At 50.6% G+C, this 27,550-nt stretch overlaps 1 protein-coding gene across 7 annotated transcripts in view; it reads right to left on the minus strand.

Annotated features, from left to right (window-relative positions):
- Positions 1-27,550, minus strand: part of AK8 (adenylate kinase 8) — a 133,706-nt gene that overhangs the window by 74,518 nt on the left and 31,638 nt on the right. For all 7 annotated transcript variants that reach the window (XM_070455009.1, XM_020910978.2, XM_020910977.2 and 4 more), the window contains 4 exons: positions 13,438-13,519; positions 12,822-12,893; positions 12,161-12,361; positions 8,030-8,161 (listed from right to left, as the gene is read on the minus strand). In XM_070455009.1, the coding sequence (XP_070311110.1) occupies positions 8,030-8,161; positions 12,161-12,361; positions 12,822-12,893; positions 13,438-13,519 (487 nt within the window). The remainder of the gene's footprint in view (positions 1-8,029; positions 8,162-12,160; positions 12,362-12,821; positions 12,894-13,437; positions 13,520-27,550) is intronic.

Below are 27,550 nucleotides of genomic sequence, written 5' to 3' on the forward strand. Positions count from 1 at the left end.
CGGGGGGGAGGGGGGTAAAAAAAAAAGGTCACTGAAAAAAATAAAAGGGTTTTCTGAGTGTGGGCGTGTGTCCAAGTGAAAGGAAGTATCAAAAAGGAATTGGAAATAAAGAAGCCGAGGAAGGATGCTGTGGAATGAAAAAGAATGCATTTGGTGAAAGATATATTAAAAATGAACTCACATATTAAAAATGGACGGCGTGGAGAAGACATAACAAGGACTGTCACCACCAGAGAAGGACCTGCAGGGCCTCGGTGACACCGGGGAGTACAGACCACGGCCCTGGGGGTGTTGAGGATGGACACTCTGGCAGAGAACCATGTGGACCGGCGTGATGCCCACATTCACGCTGTTAATCACTCAAGGGTGGGTGGGGACCCTCGAGTTTCCATGGCCCCCTGTGATGACGAGTCCACAGACACCATCAAGCTTTACGACAAAAGGACGCACAGGTGCCTTTCTGTCGTGAGCAACCACCGTGTCTCTAGACCCCAGCTGGGCTAACACACAGGGCGAGCCAGTTACCGAGCGCGGGAGGAGTAAACACAGTTGCTCTCTGCTTGGCTACGAAGACCTTGACAGCCAGAGCCGGGAGGGTCCAGCCCCGTTTTCATAATAGCACAGTCTTACTTTTCTTAACTTTAAAGGTAAGGACTTGACCTTCTACATTGAAAAAATCGAAATCCTAAAGTTAAGTGGATGAGGTGAATGTTAAAGGATGACGGCCACCAAAGACGGACTCCTCTGGAGTGACATGTTCAATTCTCTGTGTAGCAGCAGCGACCGTGTGCGGAGTGGCTGTGGCTTCACTCGCTAACGAGGAGTAATAAAGGCAGCCTAGACCTTTCCCTAGGCCAAGCACTGTGCCTGCCAGTCATGCTTGGTATTATCCAGCCCGCATGCTAACTGCAGCTTTTTAGGTAAGGAGAAAGAACTAAAGAGGCGGTGTGTACTGTCCTAGGTCGCCAGCGAGTAAGTGGCAGAGCTGGGATTCAAACCCAGGTCTGTGTGACACTAAAACTAGGCTGAGCGTCCAGTTCTGACGAGGAGGGAGGAGCAGGCATCCTATTCCCTTCTGCCCCAAAAAGCTAGAAAACTCAACAAAATACATGAGGCAGCTCTTTTCAGGCACTCGGTCAGCAGGCATGCGGGGCTGTGGTCCTGGAGAAAGGAGACAAGCCGAGTGGGGCTCACTCACCCTGGACTTGGACCCACAGGTCCTGCCCGTCCCACGGCTAGGGGGGTGTGGAGCCCAGCCAGCGGGGGACACAGCGCTGGAGTCTGGGGCCTTGAGGCGGCTGCACTCTGTAGGACAGGACAGTGGCCGGGGCCGCAGGAGCAGGCTTCGACACCTGCAGGAGGGGTCCCTGGAGGCACCGATCAAGGCCAGACTACATGTGTAGACGGGAGGCTCCACAGGGCCTGGGGGAGAGAGGCCACAGGGTTGCTAGGAACTGACTGGGGGTCCGTACAGGGCAAGATGAGGCCGGCAGCCGATGGCCAGAGTCAGAGACCTCGCTCAGCGCCTCAGACCCACAGCTGAAACTCCAGGAAGGCCATGCTTCTGGTGTAAGGATACACAAGCCCCAGAGGAAGCACACCTAATCCCACCTTGTAGGTGCGTGCTAAGTTGCTTCAGTCGTGTCCGACTCTTTACGACCCTATGCACTGTAGCCTGCCAGGCTCCTCTGTCCATGGGATTCTCCAGGCAAGAATACTGGAGTGGGTTGCCATGCTCGCCTCCCAGAGATCTTCCCGACCCAGGGATCAAACTCATGTCTCTTATGTCTCCTGAATTGGCAGGAGGGTTCTTTATCACCAGTGCCACCTGGGAAGCCCAATCCCACCTTAACAAAGACTAAAACTAAGCCTCAGTGAGTGCAAGCTGATCCTCCAGGAAACTAACTGCCTGTTAGAACTCAGCTCTTTTTCATGTGATATTCTCAAAGCAGGACCACACAATCCAGACTCTCAAAAATGTGAGAACCACAATGTCCAGCATATAATAAAAAAAATACTTGAGATTAAAAAAAAACCAACAAAAATTACCAGGAAAGTGTGACCCCTACAAGGAGAGACAACAGGTCCTAGTATCATAGGTTAAGAGATCACATGGATGTCAGTATTTGCACTAAGAACCATAAAATGGCTATTATGAATATGTTTAAACTTGAAAAGATGATTAAAATCAATGAAAAGATGTGGAATCTCAGCAGAGGAATGGAAACTATAAAAAAGAACCAGATGGAGGTTCCAGAACTGGGAAATACAATATTCTTCAATGAAAAACATCACTGAATAAGCTGCAATCAGTGAATCTGAAGATATGAAAATAGGCACTAGGAAGTATTCACAAGGAAGCAAAGAGAAGGTGGGGAGGGGGCTGGGGGAAAAAAAGAATAAAACTTCAAAGAGCTGGAAGGCAGTGGCAAACAGTTTAACATACATGTAACTAAAAAGAGGAGAGAGAGGGAGGGACGGATTGGGGGGGAGAGGGAATATGTGAGAAAATGGGAGAAAATTTTCAAAATTTGATAACAAGTATCAACCCATAGACCCAAGACTCTCTGATAGCCAAGCAAAAAGAACACAAAATGAACTGCACCTTGATACATTATAGTTAAATTTTTGAAAACCAAACAGAAAATATTAGGAGCAACTAGGAGTGAGTGAGATGCTTTATATATAGGAGAACAAAGATAAAAAATAATCTCTGAGTTCTCATCAGAAGCAATGCAATGGAATGCGTCAATGCAACAATGAAATGATATCTTTAAAGTGCTAAGAGGGGGGGGAAACCTGTCAACATAGATTTCTATATGCAGCAAAAACATCCTTCAAGAACGAAGGTGAGATAAAGACATTTTCAGACAGATGAAAGCCGAATTTCACCAGCAGACTTGCACTACAAGATATGTTAAAGGAAATTCTTTAGGCTGAAAGAAAATGATATATCAGATGGAGACTTGGATCTAAACAAAGGAGTGAAAAGTGTTGATATTGAGTATATATAAAAGCCCTTTCCCCCTGTCTCTTGACTTAAAAAAAAAATGACTGTTTAAAGCAAAAATAATCACAATATACTGTAGGGCTGGTGACATGCGTAGGAGTAAAGCACGTGACTGCAGTAACACGAAGAACCAGAGCACGGCGGGGGAAAGACACCGCCAGGCCCTCCCGCTCCCCACGGAGAGGCCAGAGGGGAAAGACACCGCCAGGCCCTCCCGCTCCCCACGGAGAGGCCAGAGGGGAAAGACACCGCCAGGCCCTCCTGCTCCCCACGGAGAGGCCAGAGGGGGAGACACCGCCAGGCCCTCCTGCTCCCCACAGAGAGGCCAGAGGGGGAGACACCGCCAGGCCCTCCTGCTCCCCACAGAGAGGCCAGAGGGGGAGACACCGCCAGGCCCTCCTGCTCCCCACAGAGAGGCCAGAGGGGGAGACACCGCCAGGCCCTCCTGCTCCCCACAGAGAGGCCAGAGGGGGAGACACCGCCAGGCCCTCCTGCTCCCCACAGAGAGGCCAGAGGGGGAGACACCGCCAGGCCCTCCTGCTCCCCACAGAGAGGCCAGAGGGGGAGACACCGCCAGGCCCTCCTGCTCCCCACGGAGAGGCCAGAGGGGAAAGACACCGCCAGGCCCTCCTGCTCCCCACGGAGAGGCCAGAGGGGAAAGACACCGCCAGGCCCTCCTGCTCCTCACGGAGAGGCCAGAGGGGAAAGACACCGCCAGGCCCTCCCGCTCCCCACGGAGAGGCCAGAGGGGGAGACACCGCCAGGCCCTCCTGCTCCCCACGGAGAGGCGCAGCACTGACCCAGGGCAGACTGTGAAGGACAACATGTGACCCTTAGAGCAGCCACACATGAGACGATCCAAGGAGGCACAGCCAGAAGGGCAACCGGGGAAGTAAAGTGCGTTACTAGAAAATGTTTTTGACCAATCCAAAAGCAGGCAGGAAAGGAAGAACCAAGAACAAGGGCTTCCCTGGCAGTCTGGTGGTTAAAGGGCCGCCTGCCAATACAGAGGACGTGGTTAGACGCCTGGTCTGGGAGGACCCCACATGCTGCAGGGCGACTAAACCCGTGCACACGTCCTGAGCCCAGGCTCTGGAGCCCTCAAGCCACAGCTAGAGAAGCTCACAGGCAGCAATGAAGATCTACCACAGCCAAAAATACACACAAAAAACACACAAATAGAAGACAAAAAATCAGAATGGTCGACTTGAAACCAACCATATAAAGAATCACTTTAAAGGGAAATGGACTAAACACTTCAATTAAAAGGCAGAAAATGTCAGGCTGAATTTTTTTCAAAGCAATTATGTGTTGTCTACAAGACACATATTTATAATATAAGACATGGATAGTTCAAAAAAAGAAAGAATAGAGGTTATACTTATCAGATAAAGTGGGCTTGGAGAAAATGAGTATTACTGGAGAGGTGGAGGAGTGCTTCCTAACCATAAGGGGAGATGGCACCAAGAAGAGGCCACACTCCTTAATGCACACACAGCCTCAGATTTCAGGAAGCAAAGACCGGCAGAAAAATAGAGAAACCTGCAGGCAGAGCTGGAGCTTTTAATGCACCTTTCTCAGCTACTGAAATAATAAGCAGAGAGAAATCATGAAGGACACCGAGGAAATGATCACACTATCAGACACCCCACCCCACTGACATTCTTAGAGCACGGTATTCAACAAAACCAGTGTGTATATTCTTTTCAAGTGCACATGCATTTCACCAATATGGACATGTGCTGGGCCATAAAAAAAGTCTCAATACATTTCAAAGGGCTGAAATCATATAGGGTATGTCCTTTGACCTCAAGAGAATTAAAGGAACAAAAAACAATCTGGGAAATTCCCAAATATTTGGACAGTGAGCAGTATACTTCTAAATAATGCATGGGTCAAAAAAACCACAAAGGAGATTAGAAAATACTTTGAAATGAATGATAAAACACCATATTAAAATTTTGTGAGATGCAACCAAAGAAGTGTTTAGAGATAATTGTGTAACATTAAGTGCTTATAGTGGAAAAAGTGAAAGTGCTAAGTTCCTCAGTCATTTTGTCTGACTCTCTGCAACCCACAGGCTTCTCTGTCTGTGGAATCCTCCAGGCAAGAATACGGGAGTGGGTTGCCATCTCCCCTGGAGAAGGGGATCTTCCCAACCTAGGGATCAAACCTGGGTCTCGCATATTGCTTTGCACGCATTCTTTTACCATCTGAGCCACCAGGGAAGGCCCACTTATACTAGGAGAATGGTTTAAAGCCTCTGCCTGTAGCCACCTCACTCTACAATATTCTAAGACGATACTGTGGCAGTATCCTCTTCCTAGAGGGTCAAAGCACCGAGGCTTCAGACACCTGTGACCTGGGGCTGTGTTGGGATAAGCCCTGCCTCACCTCATTCCTCCAGCTCAGCATGAGCCCACCTCCATCCTTAAGTGAGCCTCTTCTTTTTTCTACAGTTTCCCTATCTATGTAACAAATAAAATGCACTGCATATTGCAGAAATGCAATGAGTGAAATTAATAGCATTTTAATAAAAGTCTTGGGACTTCCCTGGTGGTCCAGTGGTTAAGACTCTGAGTTCCCCATGCAGGGGGCACAGGTTCAATCTCTGATCAAGGAACTTAAGATCCCATGTGCTGCTCACTATGGCCAAAAAAAAAAAAAACAACCTTCATGGTTGTTTCTGGTTAGAAAATCCATGCTCAGCGCAGGGAAAAAATCAGAATTGTGTAACAACACATCACCCTACAGAGATAACCAGTTTGGTACCTGGATGTTCCTTCAGACGTTTTCTGAGCCCAGACTAACACACTTTTCTGAACAAAGATGAGACCATTCCCTCAACGCTATCGAGTGACTTTGTTTTCCATTCCGCTCCCAGGTAACAACACTTAAGGGACATGGAGTCACTTTACAGGTTTCTTTTTAAAGCTGCCCACAGCTTACTTAACCAGCGCTCTTATGAACAGTCTGGGGTCGCCTTTATGTTTCATTATGCATCCTTCACTTCTTTTTTTGAGTATCTGGGGGAGTGTTGCAGCAGAATAAAGTCCTAGGTGTGAAGTCAGGGAGCCAAAGGATGAGCCTGGGTCACATGGTAATCAGTAGTGGCCTTTATCTTACAGAAGGTTGTGCCTGTTATATTCTCGCCAGCTATAGACAGGAGTCTCTCAATAAACCTTGTGGGAGTGAATGTGGCTTGTTGGTTCTGAGATGTTTTCCCACAAGTGAGAGGTTCATAAATGTGAAAACCCAAGGCAGGGGGTTGTGGTGGGGGGGCGGCAGGGGGGCGGTGGGGGGCCTCTGGGGGCAGAGCGGCAGCTCCTAGAGCTTTGGGTGCAGACAGGTCTCTGCAGAGAGACCCCACCCAACCAGCTCAGCGCTTGCCTCTGCCAACCACAGGTCCCCTAACTAGGTTTACTGAAATCTTACGACATCTTGGGTTTCTCAAAAACACCTTTGAGAAATGTGAACTTTGCATCAGTCTCCAAATGCTCAGTTATTGAAACGAGCCCCAAATGACTCTTTGGCTACCAAGCAAAAACCAGCGTGAGCTTTTCTATTTTTTGTTTGGAAAACTCTAGGCGAATCTGATTTCTTTACGAAAACAATTTAAACTAAACAACACTTTTCTTGAACGAGCCTGTCTGCATAAACAAGCTTTGGCCCAGTGACAATTATCTAAATTGCTTTGCACAATATTAAGGTGTCACTTTAGTGTTTTTCAGACCCTCCCGCTGCCATTAAGGCTCTTCTTACTGTTTCTTCACGTGTCTTCACCAAGAAGCTAAATAAACCTGTGGGAGTGGCCACAAGTAGAGTGGGGCTCATTCTTTAGTCATCCGTAACAGCAGCTGGAATTCTAGTCTTATAGTATTCTTAAGAGGTAAACACAAAAGGAGAAGGAATTATTTGAATAATTATACTTAAAAAACAAAACAAAACTTGGATACAAGAAAAGCATACCTTTTATTGTAAAGTATTCAGATGATTTTTCCATGCTAACCAAAATGGAATACTGCTATTTATTCATTTTACTAAAACACTCACACAACTATTGCTATTTTTCCATACTTAATGGAATAAGCATTCAGTTCTCCACCTTCAACTTTTGTCATTGATTCCTGGCTGGGAATCTCAGTGGCTTTGGGATTTTAAGTTGGAGACCTAACTGAAAAGCATTTTTTATTCAAAACTTGAGCATTCTAGGGTGGCATGTATATATTTGTGTGTTGGTATACATGTATATCTGTATGGTGTGTATGTATCATTTGGGGCCATAAGCGTGCAGATTTATATATTTGGGGGTGCAGGTCTCATGCTGCCTGAGTAAATAAAGTAGAGGTTACTGAGGCTTCCACAGCATTTGAAGTGGGAGGGGGTCAGTGCCTCCCATCTCCTCCCTTGCAGTGTGACTCCTACAAGCATCCTTTCTAGCCCTTTATCCTCCTGAAACCTGGCTGGCATCCAGGACCACCTGGGACCACTCCAGGAAAGACCTGGAGAACTGATTTCAATATTTTCTCTCCTCCTGGTAAAATATTTATTGAAACTGTGCTGAGCGAGAAGCCTTTCTCTGGTTCAGAAATTGTCTGCCTGTAAGCACGCTGACCTGGGTTGGGGGAACCAAACGAGACTGGAGAAAATAAATAAACAGCAGGTTCACATTATGCAAGAACTCCGGCTTTGAGGGTAATGGCGGGGGGATGGGGCGCCTTTGGGGCAAAGCACAGAAAAACCACTGAGCCAAAGGACATAAAAGATGAGGACCAGAAAACGGTCCAGTGCTTTGGGCTGCAGACAGGTTTTTATTGGTTAATGTTTTCATGGCCATGTTCTTTAGGAGGCAGAAAACCTTATCCGTGCAAAGATGGATGGATTAACTGGAAACTGTTCGGAGCAGAGAGCAAGAAAGAGAAGTGATGCCGATCCCCTCACTGCTCCCATGACAGGAGGGCCTGGGAGAGCAGGACGCCATGGAAGGTTCTGGAAGCAGGGCAGCACCAGGGCACTTACCGTTGATGAGGCCGTATTTCTGGGCCAGGAGGGCGGCCTGCAGGCTTTTCCCGCTGCCCACGGGCCCGCAAAGCAGCACCCTTGGGGTGAAGGGGGCATTGGATCGATGGCTGGTTTGGACGTAGGTCAGCGCTGGAACGAGAGGAGGGCAGGGTGATAAGCCCGGCTCCTACAGAATGGGGGCCAGCTCACAACACCTCTGCGCGGGCTCTTTAAACAGCAGGAATTACTCTGTTTTCGGCCCCGGGGGAAAACCTCTGGGCATCTGGCGGGCGACCACAGGGTGAAGCTGCGGGCAAGGAGTTACCCTTCAGGCCTGGGCACCAAGGCAGGAGGGGACAATGAGAGGCACAGAGGCTGCCCTCAGAGAGCACACCGTCCCGGGATTCCTGACGCAGCACGGGGTCTGCGGGGGGGCTGTGGGTGCTGCTGAGGGCTGGTCCTGGGACACAGAAAACACACTAAATGTTGGTCTGGGGGACCTCTCTGGGGGTCCAGTAATCACAAGCCCATGCTTCCACTGCAGGGGGTGTGGGTTCGATCCCTGGTCAGGGAAAGAAGATCCTGCATGCCAAGCAGCATGGATGGCCACAAAAAAAAACAAAAAAACTGTGCTGAGATGTTTCTCAATTGAATGCAGGCTGAGCTTCAGCCTGAGGCCCCGGACCAGGCCCACCTCCTAGAGTCAGACACAAGCTTTGATAAACGCGTCAGGCCACGCGGGGGCCTGGCACATGGGGAGCTTCTAAAGGTCTCCGGAATTGGTGGAGAATAAATTGCAGCCTCACTCCAGTGACACCAACTTTGTCGCGAGTCTCCAAAGAGGCCGTGATCAAACAGGTCCTGGCGTGGGCAGACAGAGGCCTTGCCTGGGGTGCCCTGGCATTTGAGGAACAAAGACTCAGGGGGACAGGGGCGAGGTGCCTGCACTGTGGGGGTCACTGGATGCCAAAAGCTACTGAACATCAAACCGGGTCACCTCTCACTCAAGCGTAGACGGGGCACCAGAGCAAGCTGGGCAGGCTGTTAAAGGGCTGCCACTCGGCATGTGGGCGGGGCGGGGGGGGGGGACGGACAGCCCACCTGCTGAGGCCGAGGGTGGGTACCTCCACCCCAGTCCCCCTTTGCATCAAAAGGGGGTCTCCCTTCCCAACCCCGCCTCCTGCCAGGGACCCGGACCATCCCCAGCAGGTTCCAGGATTCCTGCAGGCAGCATGTTGAATCAGCCCCTCACCCAGGATGGAACCCATCTGAAGACAGGAAGGGGTCCCAGGGCACCACCCTGACACCTGGGACAGGTGGGCAGGGTCTGCCAAGCTCCTGACATCCAGGGCGCTCCCTGCCCCTACCCACCAGGTGCTGGTAGCACGCCCCCTAGTGGCGACAACCACAAATGCCTCCAAACATCCCCCAGGGGGAAGGGGACAAAATTGGAAACTACTGGGGTGTGTTCACTGGGCAGATTTTGAAGTCTCAGATCTTTGAGGGATTTTTTTTAATTGGAAGGTTCATTAGGGATAGTACGATTCCTCTCTGTCTTGGAACTAAAGGCATAGGTAGGTTACCAGGTCTTCATGGTCAGGATGACAGTCTGCCAAGCTAAACTCTCTACCAGCCTTGTCTGATCTGAGCCATGCACCGTCCCCCAAGGGAGGTGCTTTTCTTGTCTGCATTCTGCAGAGTTGGCAGGGCTAGGGCCACTCTCCTAAGCCCACTGCCAGGGGTAACACTTTCCACCAGCAAGACCAACCCGGGAGACAGAGACCCCAGCAAGGCTGTCTTTATCCCCAGACCTTCCAGGAGCCAGCCCATCTAAAGAGCACAAATACTACAGGCAAAGCAGCCTGCTTACAAATGATGCTTAATTTACAGTAAATAACTAAGTTAATTAGAAGTAATGATCCCCCAGACAGTCTCAACATCTAATTATTCTTTTTAAAAATATGTGGTTGCTGGATGCACTGCAGAGAGATTAAAAAAAACAACACAGAGAGAATTCTGCATTCCAATTTTCAATTTATCTCTCTGCATTATTAATTAATAATAATTAATATTCAGACGCTCACATTTTTATTTACAATTCCAGGCATGAATTCTTTATGAACGATCATATGAACTTTTAAATTTAATTAAGTAATTTGGAAGTAATTAATGTGTAAATTCAGAATCATGGCATAAGATAAATGTTGTGGTTGTTTATCTTCGGAGTGCAGTGTTTGCTACTAAAGACCCTTCCGAGATGCAAAATCACTGGAAATTTACAAGGCGTCTGCAAGCCTGGCATTTTTCAAAGTAGCATCGCCCTGCAGACATCCCCCCTCGCCCGCTGACCCCCCTTCAGAGACCGAGGCTGTGCCGCTCTCTGCTCTCCCGGTAAAGCAAAGCCACCCGCTGGCAGATCGGGCCGGCGGTACTAGGGAGCTCAGAACCACCTCCCCACCAAAACTAAATGTCCCTGGAAGAGATTTAAGAGGATATACCAAAAAAGGGCATTGTAAACTGTGAAGTGTCTTAAAACCCCTGCAGTGGTATTTTTATCTTCTCAGGCACCCACAGCATCGCACAGAAGGGTCTGACTGGGTGTGAAGCTCAGCAAGACTTTTTTAAAAAACCAGGGGAATTCTCTGACCGTCCAGTGGTTAGGACCCTGCATTTTCACTGCAGAGGGCTGGGGTTCAACGCCTGGTTAGGATACTAGGATCCCCCAAGCCACATGGTGCAGCTGAAAAAAATAAATAAAAGGAAAAACTAAATTAAAAATAAAAAATGATAAGCAGCTGCTTTCAATTCAGTTCAGTTCAATTGCTCAGTCGTGTCCGACTCTTTGCGACCCCATTGACTGCAGCACGCCAGGTCTCCCTGTCTATCACCAACTCCTGGAGCTTGCTCAAACTCACGTCCATTGAGTCGGTGATGCCATCCAACCATCTCATCCTCTGCCATCCCCTTCTCCTGCCTCCTTCAATCTTTCCCAGCATCAGGGTCTTTTCCAATGACTCACTTCTTCGCATCAGGTGGCCAAAGGATTGGAGTTTCAGCATTAGCATCAGTCCTTCCAGTGAACATTCAGGACTGATTTCCTTTAGGATGGACTGGTTGGGTCTCCTTGCTGTCCAAGGGGCTCTCAAGAGCTGCTTTGGGGGAGAATTATTCTAACTTCCTTGTCTTTTGGGACCGGATGTTGAATCATGACGACAGCAGTGCCTGACACTCACTGAGCTGTCACTCTGCACCAGCCCCGGGCTCACGGCTGCAGTGCCTGCTTCGCAGGATCTCACACAGCTCAGCCTCACCTAAGTCTATGAGGAAGGATCCATCTTTGTGCCCATTTTTGGGATGACAAAACTGAGGCCCAGAGAGATTACGAGAGTTACCACAGATGGCACAGCTGATGTGTGGTGGGGCTGAGGCTCGTTCAAATGTCACCTGGCCCTGAGGTGTCAATGGTCAGATCCGCAGCCCCCAAACAGGCCTATTTCAGCCACTTTCTGGGAAACCGCTGTGAACATACGTTACAGGTCCTGAGGTAGGGCTATGCCCATCATGGGGCTGCTTTCGCTGTCCTCAAGGGACTCAGGACACCTGATGTGTATTTTGTTGTTTGTTTGTTTGCTCGTGGCGGTGGTGGGTTCAGTTTGTATGTTTGTTTAATTTTTATAAATTTTCTCTTTCTCCTCCTTGATCCTCAGAGCAAGATTTCTTTTTCTTTTCTTTTAAAGACTTTTTATGTGAACCTCTTTTAAAAACGTATTTATGTATTTATTAAATATTTATTTACTTAATTCGGCTGCTCCAGGTCATAGTTGCAGCATGTGGGATCTAGTTCCCTGCCCAGGGGTCAAACTCAGGCCCCCTGCACTGGAAGGCAAAGTGCGCCCACCGGACCACCGGGGACGTCCCTCCCACCCTGTCCCCACCTCTCCTCGCTCCAGGTCAAGTCCGGCGACCGCTCAGGGTGTAGAGTACTAGCCCAGGGTCTCCGAGGGGGGCGCTCTTGGGGACCCCACACTTGTTTCTGGGCAGGGACCCTGGGCCGCCCACAACTTGACTCCCCCGCTCCCAGGCACGCCCTGGACGCCGCCAGATGAAGTGATACGGGGACAGGACGGGTGAGGGGTCATCTGGGTTTACCCTGGTAGAAGACGTCCACGCAGGGCTGGTCGGCGTTGATGACCTTCAGGATCTTGGGGTACGAGGGGAGGATCCTGACGATGTTCCTGTGATACTCTAGCAGCTTCCGCGCCGTCTCCCCCTCTGAGATGCCTGCGGGCATCATCAGTCGGTTCTGGATTTCCGACTCGGGCGGCCAGTCGAAGGTGGTGTGATAGATCTCTGCCAGAGAGAGGGACGCGGTTAGTCACCCGCCCGTCCTGGGAGCAGAGCCTGCGGGTCCCAGGGACGCCTGTCCGCCCACCCCAGTGGTGGCTTCAGCCTGCTCCCCCACTGCTGCTAGTAACAAACTGATGAGGATGCTGGGGTGACGGGAAGGGCGGCGGCGGCTTTCTGAGCGCTCACTCTGTGCCGGGCACCCACCCGCAGGCTCTCTGCCTTCTCACGGGATCGGCTCACCGGACGGGGCCTGCTGCTCTCAGCCTCAGGTCCAGGTGAGAACAGCAAACCTGAGACACTGGCCAAGTCCTCCCACGCTACAAGGCTACAAGTGGGCAGGGACCTTGGTCTGTCTGCTGCCGAAGCTGAGAGAGGGCGCTCAATGAGGGGTGGGGGCTGTGACTAGGACCTGAGACCTCTGAGATCCCATGGGGCGGGCGGATGCAGGAGGAGACTGCCATACCTCCAGTCTGAGGGTCGATCCTCTTCCCCAAGTTTCTCTCAATCAGGACGGTGTCTGGAGCGCTCAGCGCAACTGGGCAGAGAAGGAAAGAAGCCAAACCAGACACGGTCAGCAGCGGGACAATAGAACACCCACCATCTCCACCCCCATCAACTCCCTAAGCGAGACGGCAGAACACAGACACGGTATCTCAGGACAGAGGTCGCCCACGTGTGAACACTGCCTGCCGACCACCTTCAGGGCCACCAGTAACTGCGACATCCCTATACAGAAGGCTTTTGCCACATCTGGGATTATTTCTTATAGAGAGCTTCTCAGTGGTTTCCAGTTTCCACTGGTTTCTCAGAGTTTCCCATGGTTGAGATGGGGGGCTTCCTGAAACAGGGAAGAGCAAAACCCCAGGGTCCTAAGCACAAGCCCCGAACGCATCTAGCTCTTGGAGAACTCGGCTGTGCGGTCCTCCTGGCTCCTGCTGGGTCACAGGCCCATCAGCCCCCTCCTGGATGGTGGCGCCTGGGCTGAGGGTGGGCACTGGGGAGCCGCTGACACGGCAGAAGGTGGGCGCTTACTCTTGGTGAGCGGTGGCGGGGTTACTCTGGTGGGCGGGCTTACTCACTGACATGTCTCGGGGAGATGCCGAGGGTCTGGATCGTCAGAGCCTGCTCCCGCGTCTCAGGGATGCCGTCCAGAATCCAGCCCTAGAAAGAGGATGTGGAAAGAGGCTCACCTATGTTTACTTTTTCAGATTGGGGGGGGGGAGTTATTATAAAAAGAATATTGGGGCTTCCCTGGTGGTCCAGTGGCTAAGACCCTGTACTCCCAACGCAGGGGACCCAGGATCAATCCCTGGTCTGAGAACTAAGATCCCACATGCCAACAACTAAAGACCCACAGGCCACCACAAAGACCCAGCACCAGCACATCCAAATAAATAAAGGATAATTTTTTTTAAAAAAATTATCATATCATACCTTTCTAGAAAGACTGGAACTTCTAAGATAAAATAAATGTTTCTGATAGCTGCATCAAACTTACTTAACAATCCCTCTCATAATATCACATTCCCTTCTGAACCTGACGTTTGTGATGATAGGCACAACATAGAGATTTTCTGCCCTAATTTTTTTTCCCATCCCACATTATAACCACACTGAGTTTTTTTCACATTGACCCACCTCTTCCCTGGCCATATAACATCCCACCGGTGAGCTGTCTCACTTACTGAACCATGCCCCATGACTGGACATCTCACCCACTGACCATTCACTGTTATAATAACACAGTAGGGAACATCTTTGTGTGGCGGCTCTTTCCACATTTTGGGTTATTTCCCAAAGACAGCTTTTCAGATATGAGAGGCAAGGAACCGTCAGGGGCAACACAAAAGCCTGCAAGTCCTGGATGAACAGAGCATTAGGAGGCATGAGTCCACATTTCTGTTCCTAGTGAACTTGTTTTAGGGCTGAACTTCTTCAGGCACCCTCTTGGGGCAGCTGGGGAACCGGTTTAGAAGGTTATTTTCATGAACCCTTTCAGTCCACTTGTGAGGGTCACACACGATTGCTGCACACTGTGTGGAAAATACCACAGGGCTGAAACGATAATGCTTGTCACTGACTGACACCACCGACCCACAACTGGCCACTGCTAACACTTTGGTGCATCTCCTTCCAGGCTTCACAAATGGGTATCTTTTTTTCCTAGATGAGGGTGGGGAAGGCAGTGGAGGGAGAAAAATCACACTGTATATACTATTTTGTAATCTGTTCTTTTCACATAGTGAGAACACTTCATGCACATTTTCCCACATCACAGAATTCTCCTCTCCTGGGAGTTTTTGCAGCTGCCAAGCATTGCATGAATTGACCTGCCAAATGCTAACAAATCATATACTTCTGCTCATTTAGTTTCATTCCATTACTTTAAAAAAAAGGAAACAAAACTATTTATTAGGGACTTTCTAGTGGCCCAGTAGTTAAGACTCCAGCTTCCACAGCAGCGGGTGCAGGCTCAATCCCTGGTCGGGGAGCTAAGATCCCACATGCATTTTGGTATGCATCCCCCGCAAAAAAAAAAAAAGAAAAAAAAAAAACCCTGATAAATTTCTAAAAGTTGATACCTTCTTTTATCATTTTTGATACATTTTGCCACATCAAGCTACAAACTTGTCCATCAGTTTCTGAACCCAATGGCAGATCACCTGTTCAGTTTCCCTGCATCCTGGTCAATGTCAGGCTCTGTCTCAGAGAAAAGCTGTCCAGCAAGACAGCATAGCATTGCTGTTTTAATCTGCACCTCTTTGAACACTAATGAGGTTCAATATTTTTTCCATGTGTGCACTGGTTATTTGAAATTTCATTTTTCCAAAATGTCCATTCATGTCATCTATTCACTCTGCCCTTGGGGTTTTATCCTCTTATTTGTTCACAAGAGCGCTTTACATATTAAGAATACTAACTTATTTTGGCAACTGTTACCAGAGACTCCTTTGAGGCAAACAAAACTACCAACATTTTCCACAGTTTGGCTTTGGCCTTTTAATTTTGTGTACGTGTTTTTTAACACATAAGTTTATGGCCAAATCAATCAATGCTTTTTTTCTTTGGATTCTGGTGTTGAGTGGATATATAAAAAGGCCCGTGTCACTGCAAAAGCTGGTAAATATTCACCTGCATTTAAACTGTGTTCTCTTAACAGTTTAATTCTTTACTCTGAAATAGTATATTTAATAGAGCCACTTTTTTTTTCCAAAAATGATGTGGGCCTGACCTAATCCATTTTTATGTGAATTTCCAACTATCCCAGGGTCATCTATGAAACAGCCTGTCCTCTTCCCTCTGTTGGTTTAGTCGCTAAGTTGTGTCTGACTCTTGTGACCCCATGGATTGCTGGCCAGGCTCCTCTGTCCATGGGATTTTCTAGGCAAGAATACTAGAGTGGGTTAACATTTCCTTCTCTAGGGGATCTTCCTGACCCAGGAATTGAACCTGGGTCTGTGGATTCTTTACCAACTGAGCTGCAAGGGAAGCCCCTCTTCCTTCTAAATATCAAAAAAATTTCAACACAGCCTACATGTTGGTGTGATGTTGGTTCTGGCATCTTTCTTCCTGTAGACTCTTGTGTCAGACTCACACTGTTTAAATTACTGTTGTTTTATAATTTATTGTTCTATCTAGTAGGAGATGCTCCTCCTTCATTTTCTTTTTTAAAAAAAAAACTTGTTCCTCCAGGTAGACGAAGGCTATTGTTAAGTTCCAAAGACATAAAAATTCTACAAGGTTGGGAATGACATTAAATGTAGAGATTACTTTATGGAGGATGGACATTTTTACAATATCAAGTCAAGACATCTTCCTGGGAATCCCCTGGTGGTGCAGTGGTTAGGCCGCAGCTCTCTACCTGAAGGGTTCCAGGTTCCATTCCTGGTCAGGGAACTGAGATTCTGCAAGTCACGTGACCAAAAAAAAAATTATCTTCCCATTTGTTTATGTTGTTTTTCTCTTTTTTTGATGTCCCCCAACAATATTCACATTAAACAATTTCTAGAGTCTTTTCAAATCCCTTGAGTCTGGAGTTATACATGTGTCTCAGGTGCTCAGTCGTATCCTGGTATTGTGACCCCGTGGACGGTAGCCTGCCAGGCTTCTCTGTCCATGGGATTTCCCAGGCATGAACACTGGAATGGGTTGCCATTTCCTTCTCCAGGGGATCTTCTTTACCACTGAGCTACCTGGGAAGCCCTCACATATATACTGTTTAATGCCTTCAACTTGATGGTCAGATAAAGCAAGATTTGGAAGGGTGAAGTAAAGCCACAGATTATCTCAGGCCTCCCTCCCTTTGGGGGAGGTACAGTGGAAAAGCCCAGCTTCATTCATTTACCAGGCGAGGGCGGACACAGCGGGCTCCCGCGTCAAAGACTGGGTCTCCCGTAGATCTCCATCCTGCGGTGAGAAGCGTCAGGCAACCCCAAGCGGATGTCCAGGTTTCTGAGGCTGGCTCCCAGAAGGGGGCTCCCTCTGCCGTAGGCCCTGCCCTCTCAGCAATTATAAAACTTTGGTTGCTTTAAGGTCAGAGGATGGACTGATGGGATAAACTCAGACCCAAGGTCACTTGTAATTCGTAACACCTGATGTATAGAACACCACGTGGTTGAGGGCAAGTCATGTCTTTCTTTTAAAAAAAGGGGAAAGGGTCACATTTCTTCAATATTGAAATATTTAGGCTCCAATAGCCTCAACTGACAGTTAAAAAAAAGCTAAACAAATTTATAGAGTAAAGAGTGTTGGAAAAATCAGGCATGCTTTCATTAATTTCTTAAATTATGCAGGAGAACACGCAGCCACGGAGGCCCTAGATTCTAGAACTAATGAAGCAAAAGTGCAAAAAAAAAAAAAATAGAAACCAAGATTTTTAACAGCCTTTTGCTCCCTCAAGTCCTTGTTATAGCCAGCCAAGTGTTAGCTGCAGCTCTTAAAAAAAGCAAACACCTACATATGTGTGCACCTCTCTAGGAACCAGGAGGTGTGGGGTCTGAAACCCACCCCCCAACTTACAGTTCTGGAAGCCAAACCCAAATGTTCTGAACTTTGGCTACATTCAGACCCCTTCATTTTTTCCATATCTGGAAGGGAGGGAGCTGGAGCCCACTGACCACTTCTAGGACCGGGGCGGGTAATTCTGTTTCGAATCCTGGTTTTTAAGCTGAAAGGAGGGTGGAACTCCGCCTTCGCTCAGCACCGAGAAAGACCTCCGCTTTTAATATTACATTACTGAGCAATCATTATAATCTCACCCATAAATTTGCAGCTGGTATCAGTATGTGGTCCAAAGCTTTTAGAACTATTCAGGGAAACAGCTCTCGCTGACTGGAGAAAGCAGGCCTTCCAATTACACAGGGAAAGTGCAGCAAAGTGGGGAACATCTTCCTAATTAGCTGGCCTCGCTCGTGTGTCATCCTCGTGCGGACGTGACATTGAAGGAGGGAGAAGGCAGGGGGCTTGAAGTGAATCCCAGGACACCTTGGCTCTCCGGGTCTATGCGTCCAGACTCAGGGAGATGGTCCCATCACCCAAGGTGCAAAGAAACGAGGTCCCTGGGGGACACACCTCCTTCCCCTTCCCCATCAACCTTACATCTTAGCATTCAGATCTCAGCCTGCATGCTGCTTCCTCAGAAAGGCCCTCTCTGATAAGCCAGTCTTAAGAAGTCTCCCAGTCACTCTCTCACACCATCTGTTGACCTCTTAGGATGGCACCCACACCCCACTAGCCCCCGCCTCAGCGCACCTGGGAAGGAAGGCTACAGTGACCAAGGCCTCTACATCAGGGAGGGTGGCTCATGGAGCGTCCTCGAGATGGGAGCCCCAGGCTTGGTGCCTGGAGAAGATCTTTCCCAGAGCTCTTCCCCGGTCCCCGCTTTTTAAAACTACTTATTCGTTTGGCTCTGCCACATCTCAGGTGCTGCCTGCAGGGTCTTCCATCTTTGCTGAGGTACGCGGGGCCTTCAGTGGTGGCACATGGCGATTTTACTTGTGGCGTGTGAACTCTCAGCTGTGTTATGTGGGATTTAGTTCCCTGACCAGGGATCAAACTCAGGGGGAGCGCAGAGTCTTAGCCACTGGAGCCCCAGGGAAGTGCCCCAGAGCTCCTTCCTTTGTCGAGGTTATTCGCAACGGAACACACTTTCGAGGGGAAACAGCAATTCTGGTTGAGAGCAAGCTACTGGCCGCAAATTCTGGCAAAGCAGGAAGTCATCCATCAGTCAGCAGCATCCGCGCCCCGCAGCGATGGGATGCTGGCGAACTGCATCGTGAGGGTCGTGGGCCTGACTTCCAGGAGCAGCTGGATGCTGAGGTAGCAGTCAGTCCCTAATTAGAATATGTTATCCGTCTTCCTGACACTTCAGCGAGATGTCTATTCGCTGCTCCGGAGCCGCGGCTTTGTTCCGAGCGGGCTAATTGATATTCTGAGGCCCTCGCTCACCATACCCCCGTGGCTCGCTTCTGTTTTATCACACATCAAAAAGGCCGTCTGCTCAGGGCGCTCCTGCACCCGCACAGAGCTGGGGGCCCGCACAGCTGCGCGGGGTTCGGTATCAGAGGAGGGACAAGCACGGAGCAGATGTCACAGATGGAAAAAAAAAAGGGAAAGCAAAGCAGCCCGCCAGCCCGGGGACCGTGGCGGGGCCCCAGCAGAGAGCGGCCCACTCTGTGTGAACACTGGCCTCTCCTGCCCTCCTGACTGTTATTAAAGCGCAATTAGCAGCTTCACGCCACAGGACTCCTGCCCTCTGAGCCCTCAGCCTGTTTGATGCGGTGCCCCATCTCCTCCCCTCTCCTCCAAAGACCAGAGTGGGGGCGCTCCCCTGGGTTCTCCGGAGGACACCCTGATTCTGGCTCCCAGCTCTGACTGCAGGCTCCGGAGGCTCTATCCCAGGCGTTCCCTGGAGCCAGAGGCCGATTCCTCAAGGTCCCAGGGAGGCAATCTGAGGCTGAAGGTTTGTGTCTGATCGATCAGATCACTCAGCTCAAAGTCTGAATTGGGGACATGTCACAAGATGCCTCGTAGGCCTGCCACCTCCCTCACTTTTTTCTGGTGAAATGTTATACAGTTTCCCACTAGGTAGAAGAAGGCAGAAAGGAGATTTTGATCAGCCAGAAAAGAAGATTTTGATCAGCCAGAAAAGAAATGCATATTAAAAGATCCAGTTTGGGAAACTGATGTGTTTCAGGACAACTGGTGAGAAAGATGAGAGTATTTTGATGGTTACAAAAAAGTTGACATCACATTGAGCCAGTATTGGTTCCTCTGGTTCAGACAGAAATGTGCCAGTCTTAGCCTGCCATGGCATCTTAGGACGCCTTCCATATCAACTCATCTGAGAGAAAACTCATGGGAAGATTGACTTTGAAGTTTAATCTGAAACAACAGGCAACGCCTGCCGGCGCTCCTGACTGGCACAGTGTGCGACGGGCCGGGCCGCTCTGGAACTCGCCTGCACGCTGGCTCGGCCACCCCACGAGGCTCTGCCTGGCCATCTTCAGCGCCTGTGCTGAGACAGGCTGAGGCGTGAGGGAGTGGTGTTTCCAAGTAACCGACGGAGCCGGATTCCACCCATCTTGGCAAATCAGTGACGCATGCCTGATGGTTTTCTAAGCAAACACGAATCTGGGAAAATCCATACTCCTGGGTTCTACTGGTTAAAAGCCACTGATCTCCAGTGGTGCTGAAATTTGGTAAAACACAGATGTTAATGTTTAAGAGGTTTTCGTTGTTGTTGTTCAGTTGCTAAGCCATTTCTGACTCTCTGCAGACTCTGCGGGCTGCAGCATGCTAGGCTCCTCTGTCCTCCACTGTCTCCTGGAGTTTGCTCAGATACATGTTCATGAGTCAGTGATGCTATCTAACCATCTCATCCTCTGCCACCCCCTTCTCCTTTGCCTACAATCTTTCCCAGGGTCTTTTCCAATGAGTCAGTTTTTTGCATCAGGTGACCAAAGTATTGGAGCTTCGGCTTCAGCATCAGTCCTTCCAAAGACTATTCAGGATTGATTTCCTTTAGGATGGACTGGTTTGATCTCCCTGCTGTCCAAGGGACTCTCAAGAGTCTTCTCCAGAGGTTTGGTGCTTTTTTTGTTGTTGTTGTTCCCAAGTAGCTAAAAAATGTTTAAAAATCAAATTCACATAAAAATGGACCAGTCCCCACCTAGCTCCTCCCCTGGGAGGATGCCGAGAAGACCCACTGCAGAGAAACTTGCTTTGCTGCATCACATTTAGTTTCCAGGTTCAGACACAGTGGGCAATGGTTGAAAGCACAAAAAGTGGATACCTCGACAATGTCCAGTTAATGGGTCCATTCCTTCCAAACCCTTTAGAGCCTGTCTGTGGTATAGACTCGTCTCTTCAGAAATAAGATTAGTCCATCAGTATGTCAGTTTACCATGGTGCTGAAGAGCAGAGCTTTGGAAATTAGCCTCTGCCACTGCCAGCTGTGACTTTCAACACCTCTGGGCCTTGCTCTCCTTCTCTGCAAAACAGGGACACTAACAACCATCTACCCCATGGCTGCCAGGATGACTAAATGATAACTACAGACAAACAACAACAAGACAAGCACAGTGCCTGGTGATGAAGAAACAGCCCAGTCTATGTTAACTAGTTTTATTACTATCATTATAATTCTGACCAAGGCAAACTCTGTTCTTTCCTTCTACCCCCTTTCAAGAAGGCATCCCACTTAGGACTGTAGAAATTAATATAAAGAATTTATTTTAAAAGATAGTCTCAGGGATTTCTCTGGTGGTCCAGTGGTTAAGAATCTGCCTTGCAATGCAGGGGATTCACGTTTGATCCCTGAGCTAGAAGGATCCCACATGCCACTGGGCAACTAAGCCCGCACGCACCGCAGCTGGAGAAAGCCTGTCTGCCACAACAAAGACCCAGCAGAGCCAAAATAATAAAAATAAAATAAAAATAAATGAAAAGTCAATGTCTTGGAAAGAGCAGCAACTGGCATTCCGGATATGAACTAAGAAAAGCTTTCTAATTAACGAAGACTTGGGAAAAACACATTTTGCTGAGAGCAAGGGAGTCTAGTGGATTGTGGCCTAGTGCAGACCCGTTCCCGGTGGTCTTCTGTTTGCCAGAGCCTCCCAGGGGAGCCTGCACCCCTGAAATCACAGTCAGGGGCCAGCATGTGGGAAACAAGCCCGAGGGCCCCTTCATTGACCTGTCCATCCATCCACTCATCCACTAGTTTATTTATTCATCGCTTCATGCAGAATGCTGTGTTTTCATACCAAAAAGTTCAGAAGCCCTTGGTTGGGGGGCTTGTCCGCTAGGCAGCCCTGAGGGTGATTGGTCCCTGGTTCATTTAACTACCTACCCCCAAGTCTGGGTGACCCAACTCTGGTCACTTAGGGCTCTTTTCTAATTGGTTGTGGATTGTGCAAGGCACTGAACATCACCTATAAAATAAGAGAATTGGAACAGGTAACTTCTAGCAAAGACAATTATGGTCTAACAAAGACATTTTGAGGGTAAACAGTCTGCTATTCATAATTATGCAGGAAAAAAGGCATCAACCAGGAAGAGGGACTGTCCTGCCTCTGAGGGTCTTTGCACATGGAAACATCATAATTTACTTGCAACCCTGCAGCCTGATTCTCCTCTGAAATTCTGCCAGCTCCCCAAAATCATGAAAAGAAGGGGGAAACCCCACCAGGCAGTGGGGGCCGAGCCTGGGGGTGGTCATGATTACCAGGTCTGATCAACATCTGAAATGAGGGCATTCCAAAGGACACCCTGAAAGTCGAGTGCTGGGTCTAAGCTGGGTGTGCGTGTCCGCCTAGAGTCCTGGCCTCGTTCTCAGAGGTTGCAAGCCCAGACTCCACTAACCCCAGGTGACTCCTTGGACCTCGTCTCTTTCCCTCCATTCCAAATCCACTGATCCAGGCGCAGCTCGGAGCCAAGCAGCCAGCCCCTTGATTTCCATCTCCTCCTTGAGCTGCAGCTCCCTCCCCCTGGCCCTAGTACCCCCACACCTACCCTTGGGGCAGGGAAAGCACTGGCCCTGGGCAGAGTCGTGGCCAGGTCCACATCTGGGCTCTAAGCCTGTAGCCTTGTGATCATGAATTACATAAGACCTGAGTCTCAGCATCCTCGACTGTAAAATGGGGGCAGTCAGACCCCCTAAGAGAAAGTCCCTGGAATGACTGCTTCAGATTATTGATGAGAAGCGGGATGACGGAGCACCCGACCCGGAGCAGGCGCCTCGGACACCGGGGCCTTTCTCTCCCCTAAGAACAACCTGAGGTGCAGGAGCACGCGTGTTTCCACAAGACCAAGAGGGGCCGCATCTCCACGCGGTGACTGCAAGGCTGCCGTCTCAGGCCCCGAGAGGTGGGCAGGACTCTGGGGGGCGCTTGGGGCGCACCTCCACCAGGAGCAGCTGCCCCCCGCCCCCTCGGGGGTCACTGTCCCATGTCCCGCTGCGCCTGGCGTGTCTGCGTCGCCTCCTTCAGCAGCTTGGGCCCCTTCCAGCCACCAGCACCCACGAGCTTTTCAGGCCCCAGGACGAGGGAGAGTCGAGGGGCTGGCTGCTCGGCTCTGAGCAGCGCCTGGATCAGTGGATCTGGATTGGAAAGGAGAGAGGCGAGGTCTGAGGAGTTGCCTGGGGCCCTGCCGCCTCTCACTCCCTCTCTCCCAGTCAGAACCACCTTCTTCCTCAGGCTCAGTCCCCTGGGACATTCACTCTCAACCCGCAAGGAAGCCCAGACCACTTTCCACACCTTCCTAAGCTCATCTCAACTCAGGCCCGTGGTCTTCTGCTGCCAGAGACTAGACCCTAGGGTGCCGCTCCAGGAAAAACCCAACCTGACCAAGTGTCGGAAGGAGAAAGCGGGAGGGCCTACTTCAGAGAATGAGAATTCATCAGTTGAGAGACTAGTGAATTGCACACAGCCTCAACAAGGCAAAAGCACAGTGAAAAACATATGCACATATGCTCTGGCATTCCAACCAACATGCTGATTTATAATTAACACTGTAAGTGTGCCCTGTGCTGGCGCAGTTGCTCAGTCGTGTCCGACTCTTTGAGACTCACTGGACTGTAGCCCGCCAGGTTCCTCTGTCCGTGGGACTTTTCAGGCAAGAACACTGGAGTGGTTGCCAGTAGTATGTATAATTCAAATTGGAGGTTGTTAATATGTTACAGATTATAGCTAAAAATCACTCACTTTAGTTTCTGCAATTCTTTCAACACCCATTGAATGACAATATTGAGCCAGCTGGGACCCCGGACCGCCACTTACCAGCCCTAACAATTTATCTGCAAAGCGGGGATGATGCTGACATTGTCAGCATTGTCACCCTGGGGTTCGGGGTGAGGTGCCGTGACGAGCGGGAACTGCCGGCTCCAGGTCTGGCAGGCACTGGGTGGCAGACGGCAGCTGGCACCCTTTCCAGCCTGGGGCACATGCCATGCTTTTCTGGGTTGACCCCTGACTGGAAAACTAAGTCACCAAGAGCTTGGCACGGGGGACTGAGGGCGGCACTGAGGGGCGCCGTTTCCTGCTCTCGGGGTGGGGCGGGCCTCCTGCTGTGGCCTCTGGATCCATCATTCAGCCAAGGCGACCTGGCCCGTAGGCCCAAGTCCAGTCCTGTCTCCAGTACCACCGGGCCTTTCCAGCGCTCTCTGGGGCTAGAACGTTGGGCTCTGCCCTGCGTTGCAATCATCTCTTCCTCCCTGACGGCAGCGAGAGGGGTCCTGAGAGCGTCCCAGCACCTGCTGCCCACACAGCACCCGGACGCTGCTGCTCGTGCAGACAGGTGGGCCACACGTGCCACCAACAAGCCCGACATCACACCACAAAGGGTCCAGAAACGCCCACAAGCAAGGGACCCACAAGGGGATCCTCACTGGGCTCCGCCCGCACCCACCCTGGCCCCCAGAGCCCTGCTGCATGGCGACGGACGCTGGAAGTTTTCCGAGTGGAGTTCAGACCCACCCTCAGAGGCCCGGCCATCCTGGCTGCGTCTGGATGAGAGGAACACACAGCCCCGGGCCTCAGCAAAGCTGTGGATCAATAAACCTGCACTCCTCAGAGGCCGCGGGTGACATCTACCAACCCGCAAGCATCAGAACAATGGCAGGAAAATTCTGCATTCCCTCTGTCAGAGGACGGGAGCCCAGTAATTAATGCCAGCCCAATGACACCGCCAGGAGAAATAAAACAAACAGTGGGTGGTTCTGTAGACCAGAATCGGGCCCCTCCGCTCTGACAGCATTTCCACCATAAAATACGGACTCCCGTTATGGGCAGGGACGCATAAATCTGAGAGCAAAGAGGAAAAAATAAATAAGACTCTAGAAACCTGCCAAGTAAATTTTAAACTTTTGGTTCCACAGTCAAAAGTATGCGGGACTTCCCTGGTGGTCCGGTGGTTAAGACTTCGCCTTCCAATTCAGAACATGAGTTCCATGGCTGGAGGGGGGAAGCTAAGATCCCACACGCCTCTCAGCCAGAAAACCATAACATAAAACAGAAGCAATACTATAACAAATTCAATAAAGATTTAAAATGGTCCACATCAAATTAAAGAAAAAAAAACCTTTTAAAAAATATGCTCCAGCATCACCTCCTTTCTTAAGAAATAACTGAATGTCTCCAGTATATTGAAGGAGATTAAAAAGAAGAATCCGCCTGCAATGCAGGAGACTCTGGTTCGATTCCTCAGTCGGGAAGATCCGCTAGAGAAGGGACAGGCTACCCACTCCAGTATACCTGGGCTTCCCTTGTGGCTCAGCTGGTAAAGAATCCCCCTGCAATGTGGGCGACCTGGGTTCAGTCCCCGGGTCAGGAAGATCCCCTGGAGATGGGAAAGGCTTCCCACTTCAGTAGTCTGGCTTGGAGAATTCCATGGAGTGTATAGTCCATGGGGTCGCAAAGAGTCGGTCACAACTGAGCAAATTTCACTTTCAAAAAGAAGTTCACCTGTGAACGCAAAGGCTCGCTTTGCGTTTTCTAGAAAGGAAAAGCCTCCACCCAGCATTGGTCACTGGGGGTGGGGAGTGACCCCTGTGCAGTCTGCCTTGGGGATTTTCTCCCAGACTTAGGAAGCTGGGGGAGTGGTCAGAGGTTTGCCTTTGGCGATGTCACTCCAGTTTAAGGAGGGAGAAGATGTGAAGCAGACACTGAACTTGCTGGACGTTTGTCTGGAAGAGCGACCGTTTCCTCCTCCAGGCAACACCCATCCTTCCTTTATACCAGCGGTGGGTTTGGGGGCTGCAGCTTCCTGCTCTGCATAGCAGGAGTCAGTGCTAGCGCCAGCCCGTGGAAGTGGAAGTGGGCACTGGTTCCTTCGTCCTGCCGTCCCCACGGGGCCGAGGATGGCCCCTGCCGCACAGTAGTGCCTGTGAGTCTTGGGTGTGGAAGCCTCGCAGGACGGTCGTCCAGATCTCACACGTGTGGCAGTTGTCTCCCCCAGGGTGTTGCAGGGAAAGGCTGGTGAACCGCGATCTGTACCTTCATCCTGATGGACCCACTGTGGCTCCAGCACCCGTGCGGGGCTTGGTTCTGGCCTTCATTTGCCTCCTTCCTGATCTTCACCCCATCCCAGAGGCCAATGAGTCCTGAGGCCAGGTGGCATTTTCTGAACTCGCTGAAGTCGGGGCCTGTCTACATTGAACTAACCACAGTCCTGGGGGGACAGGTTCTGGTTTTTAGGCCTTTGCTTTTGGTGGGGGCATTGGGAAGACTTCCTGACCCAGGGCTGGGGATGAGGAGATGATGGTTAGAACTCAGCACCCTGAACACAGACCTCTGCTTGGCCACCGGGTGGGGACGCAGATACAGCAGGTGAGTCTGTGATATCAGGGTGTGTTATCCACTCGGTGGGTGCGACTCCGAGCACCCTGGTTTGGGAAATGGAAAGGAGAGGTGGTGTGACACGGAGCACGGCTGCGGAGGGCGTCGGCTGCCACGGGAGCCCCCAGCATGCCCACCCCCCGCCTGCTCCCACTAAAGGCCGCTCCTGGCCCAGCCCAACCTGCAGGGGCTTCCGGCCTGACGCCCGGCAAGGAGCAGCCCTAACCTCCGGAGCCCTGGAACTCCAGCCCACGTAGCAACTCAGGGGAGGGAAGAAAAGCCACGGATATGGACAGAAGCGGGGCAGGGAGGGTCCAGCTGGCTCTGAGATGTCACTGTTTTACACCCAGGCACTACAATTAACTGCTAGCTCTCATCCACGTTAAGTGTGAGATGCCGCAGAACTCACCGGAACAATTCTGGAATCATGCTGTGGGCTCACTGATGGGTTGGAGCCCACCGGACCCGGAGAGCAGAGGCCCCGCCCTAGCGCCCAGGGTGACCGCGGAGGAGGCAGCTTCCTGTGGCTCCCGCCTGTTCATGTCACCAGGAAAGCGGGCAAACCTGCCTCGGGGGCCTCGGACCAGGCTCGCGGCTGTACAGTGCGCTGCGCCCCCCAGAGCCCTCTCGGCCTGCCTGCAGCCCCAGGGCGCCCACTCCCAGCCACGCCAGGGCCCCAATATCTGCCCCTCTCCCCTGGGTCCTGCTGCTGCCCCCAGCCCAGGTATGCGAGGGCCAGCAGAGGTGGATGTGAGCCGTCTGCGGAGGCCTCTGCCTTTTCGGGGTGATGAAACGCCCATCATCTGATGAGCCCTTATAATCGGTCACAGCCGTTCCCTCCCCACAGCTGGGGGAGGCGGCTGACCCTACATGCAAACATTTCTTCTTTGCCTCTTGGCCCAGGTACGTCTGGACGGTCATATTCTAACTCGGTCTGGTCCTGGGGACGTGGACATGCCTTTGTCAAAGAGCCGGCATGAGATCACTGAGTCCTGGGCTAGAGCCCAGCCTGGCAGCCAGGAGAGGGGGTGGTCCACACCTGTCCTGGCCCACGGGTCCCTTGATTTAGACTAAGCCCCTTCCCCCATCCGGGCCTCAGTTTCCCCTTTCAGAAAAGGTTTTAGGCACAAATATTTTCAAGAAATTTGGTTTTAAGAAAGTTGGTGAGACAAATTGAAATTCATCCACCAGGCACAGTGACTTCTAAGAAAAGCCGTTATTTACTATTTCAAAATCAAGTGTCTTGGTGTTCTGTCCTGTTACAGTCGATTAGAGAGGAGGAGGAGGACACAGGTGGCCTCAGCACAGGATGCCAAGACCCAGGCGAAGGCAGGTTCCCAAACGCTGGAACCCCGGGTCT

Source organism: Odocoileus virginianus, chromosome 2 (genome assembly GCF_023699985.2).
Source record: "Odocoileus virginianus isolate 20LAN1187 ecotype Illinois chromosome 2, Ovbor_1.2, whole genome shotgun sequence".
Lineage (NCBI taxonomy): Eukaryota > Metazoa > Chordata > Mammalia > Artiodactyla > Cervidae > Odocoileus > Odocoileus virginianus.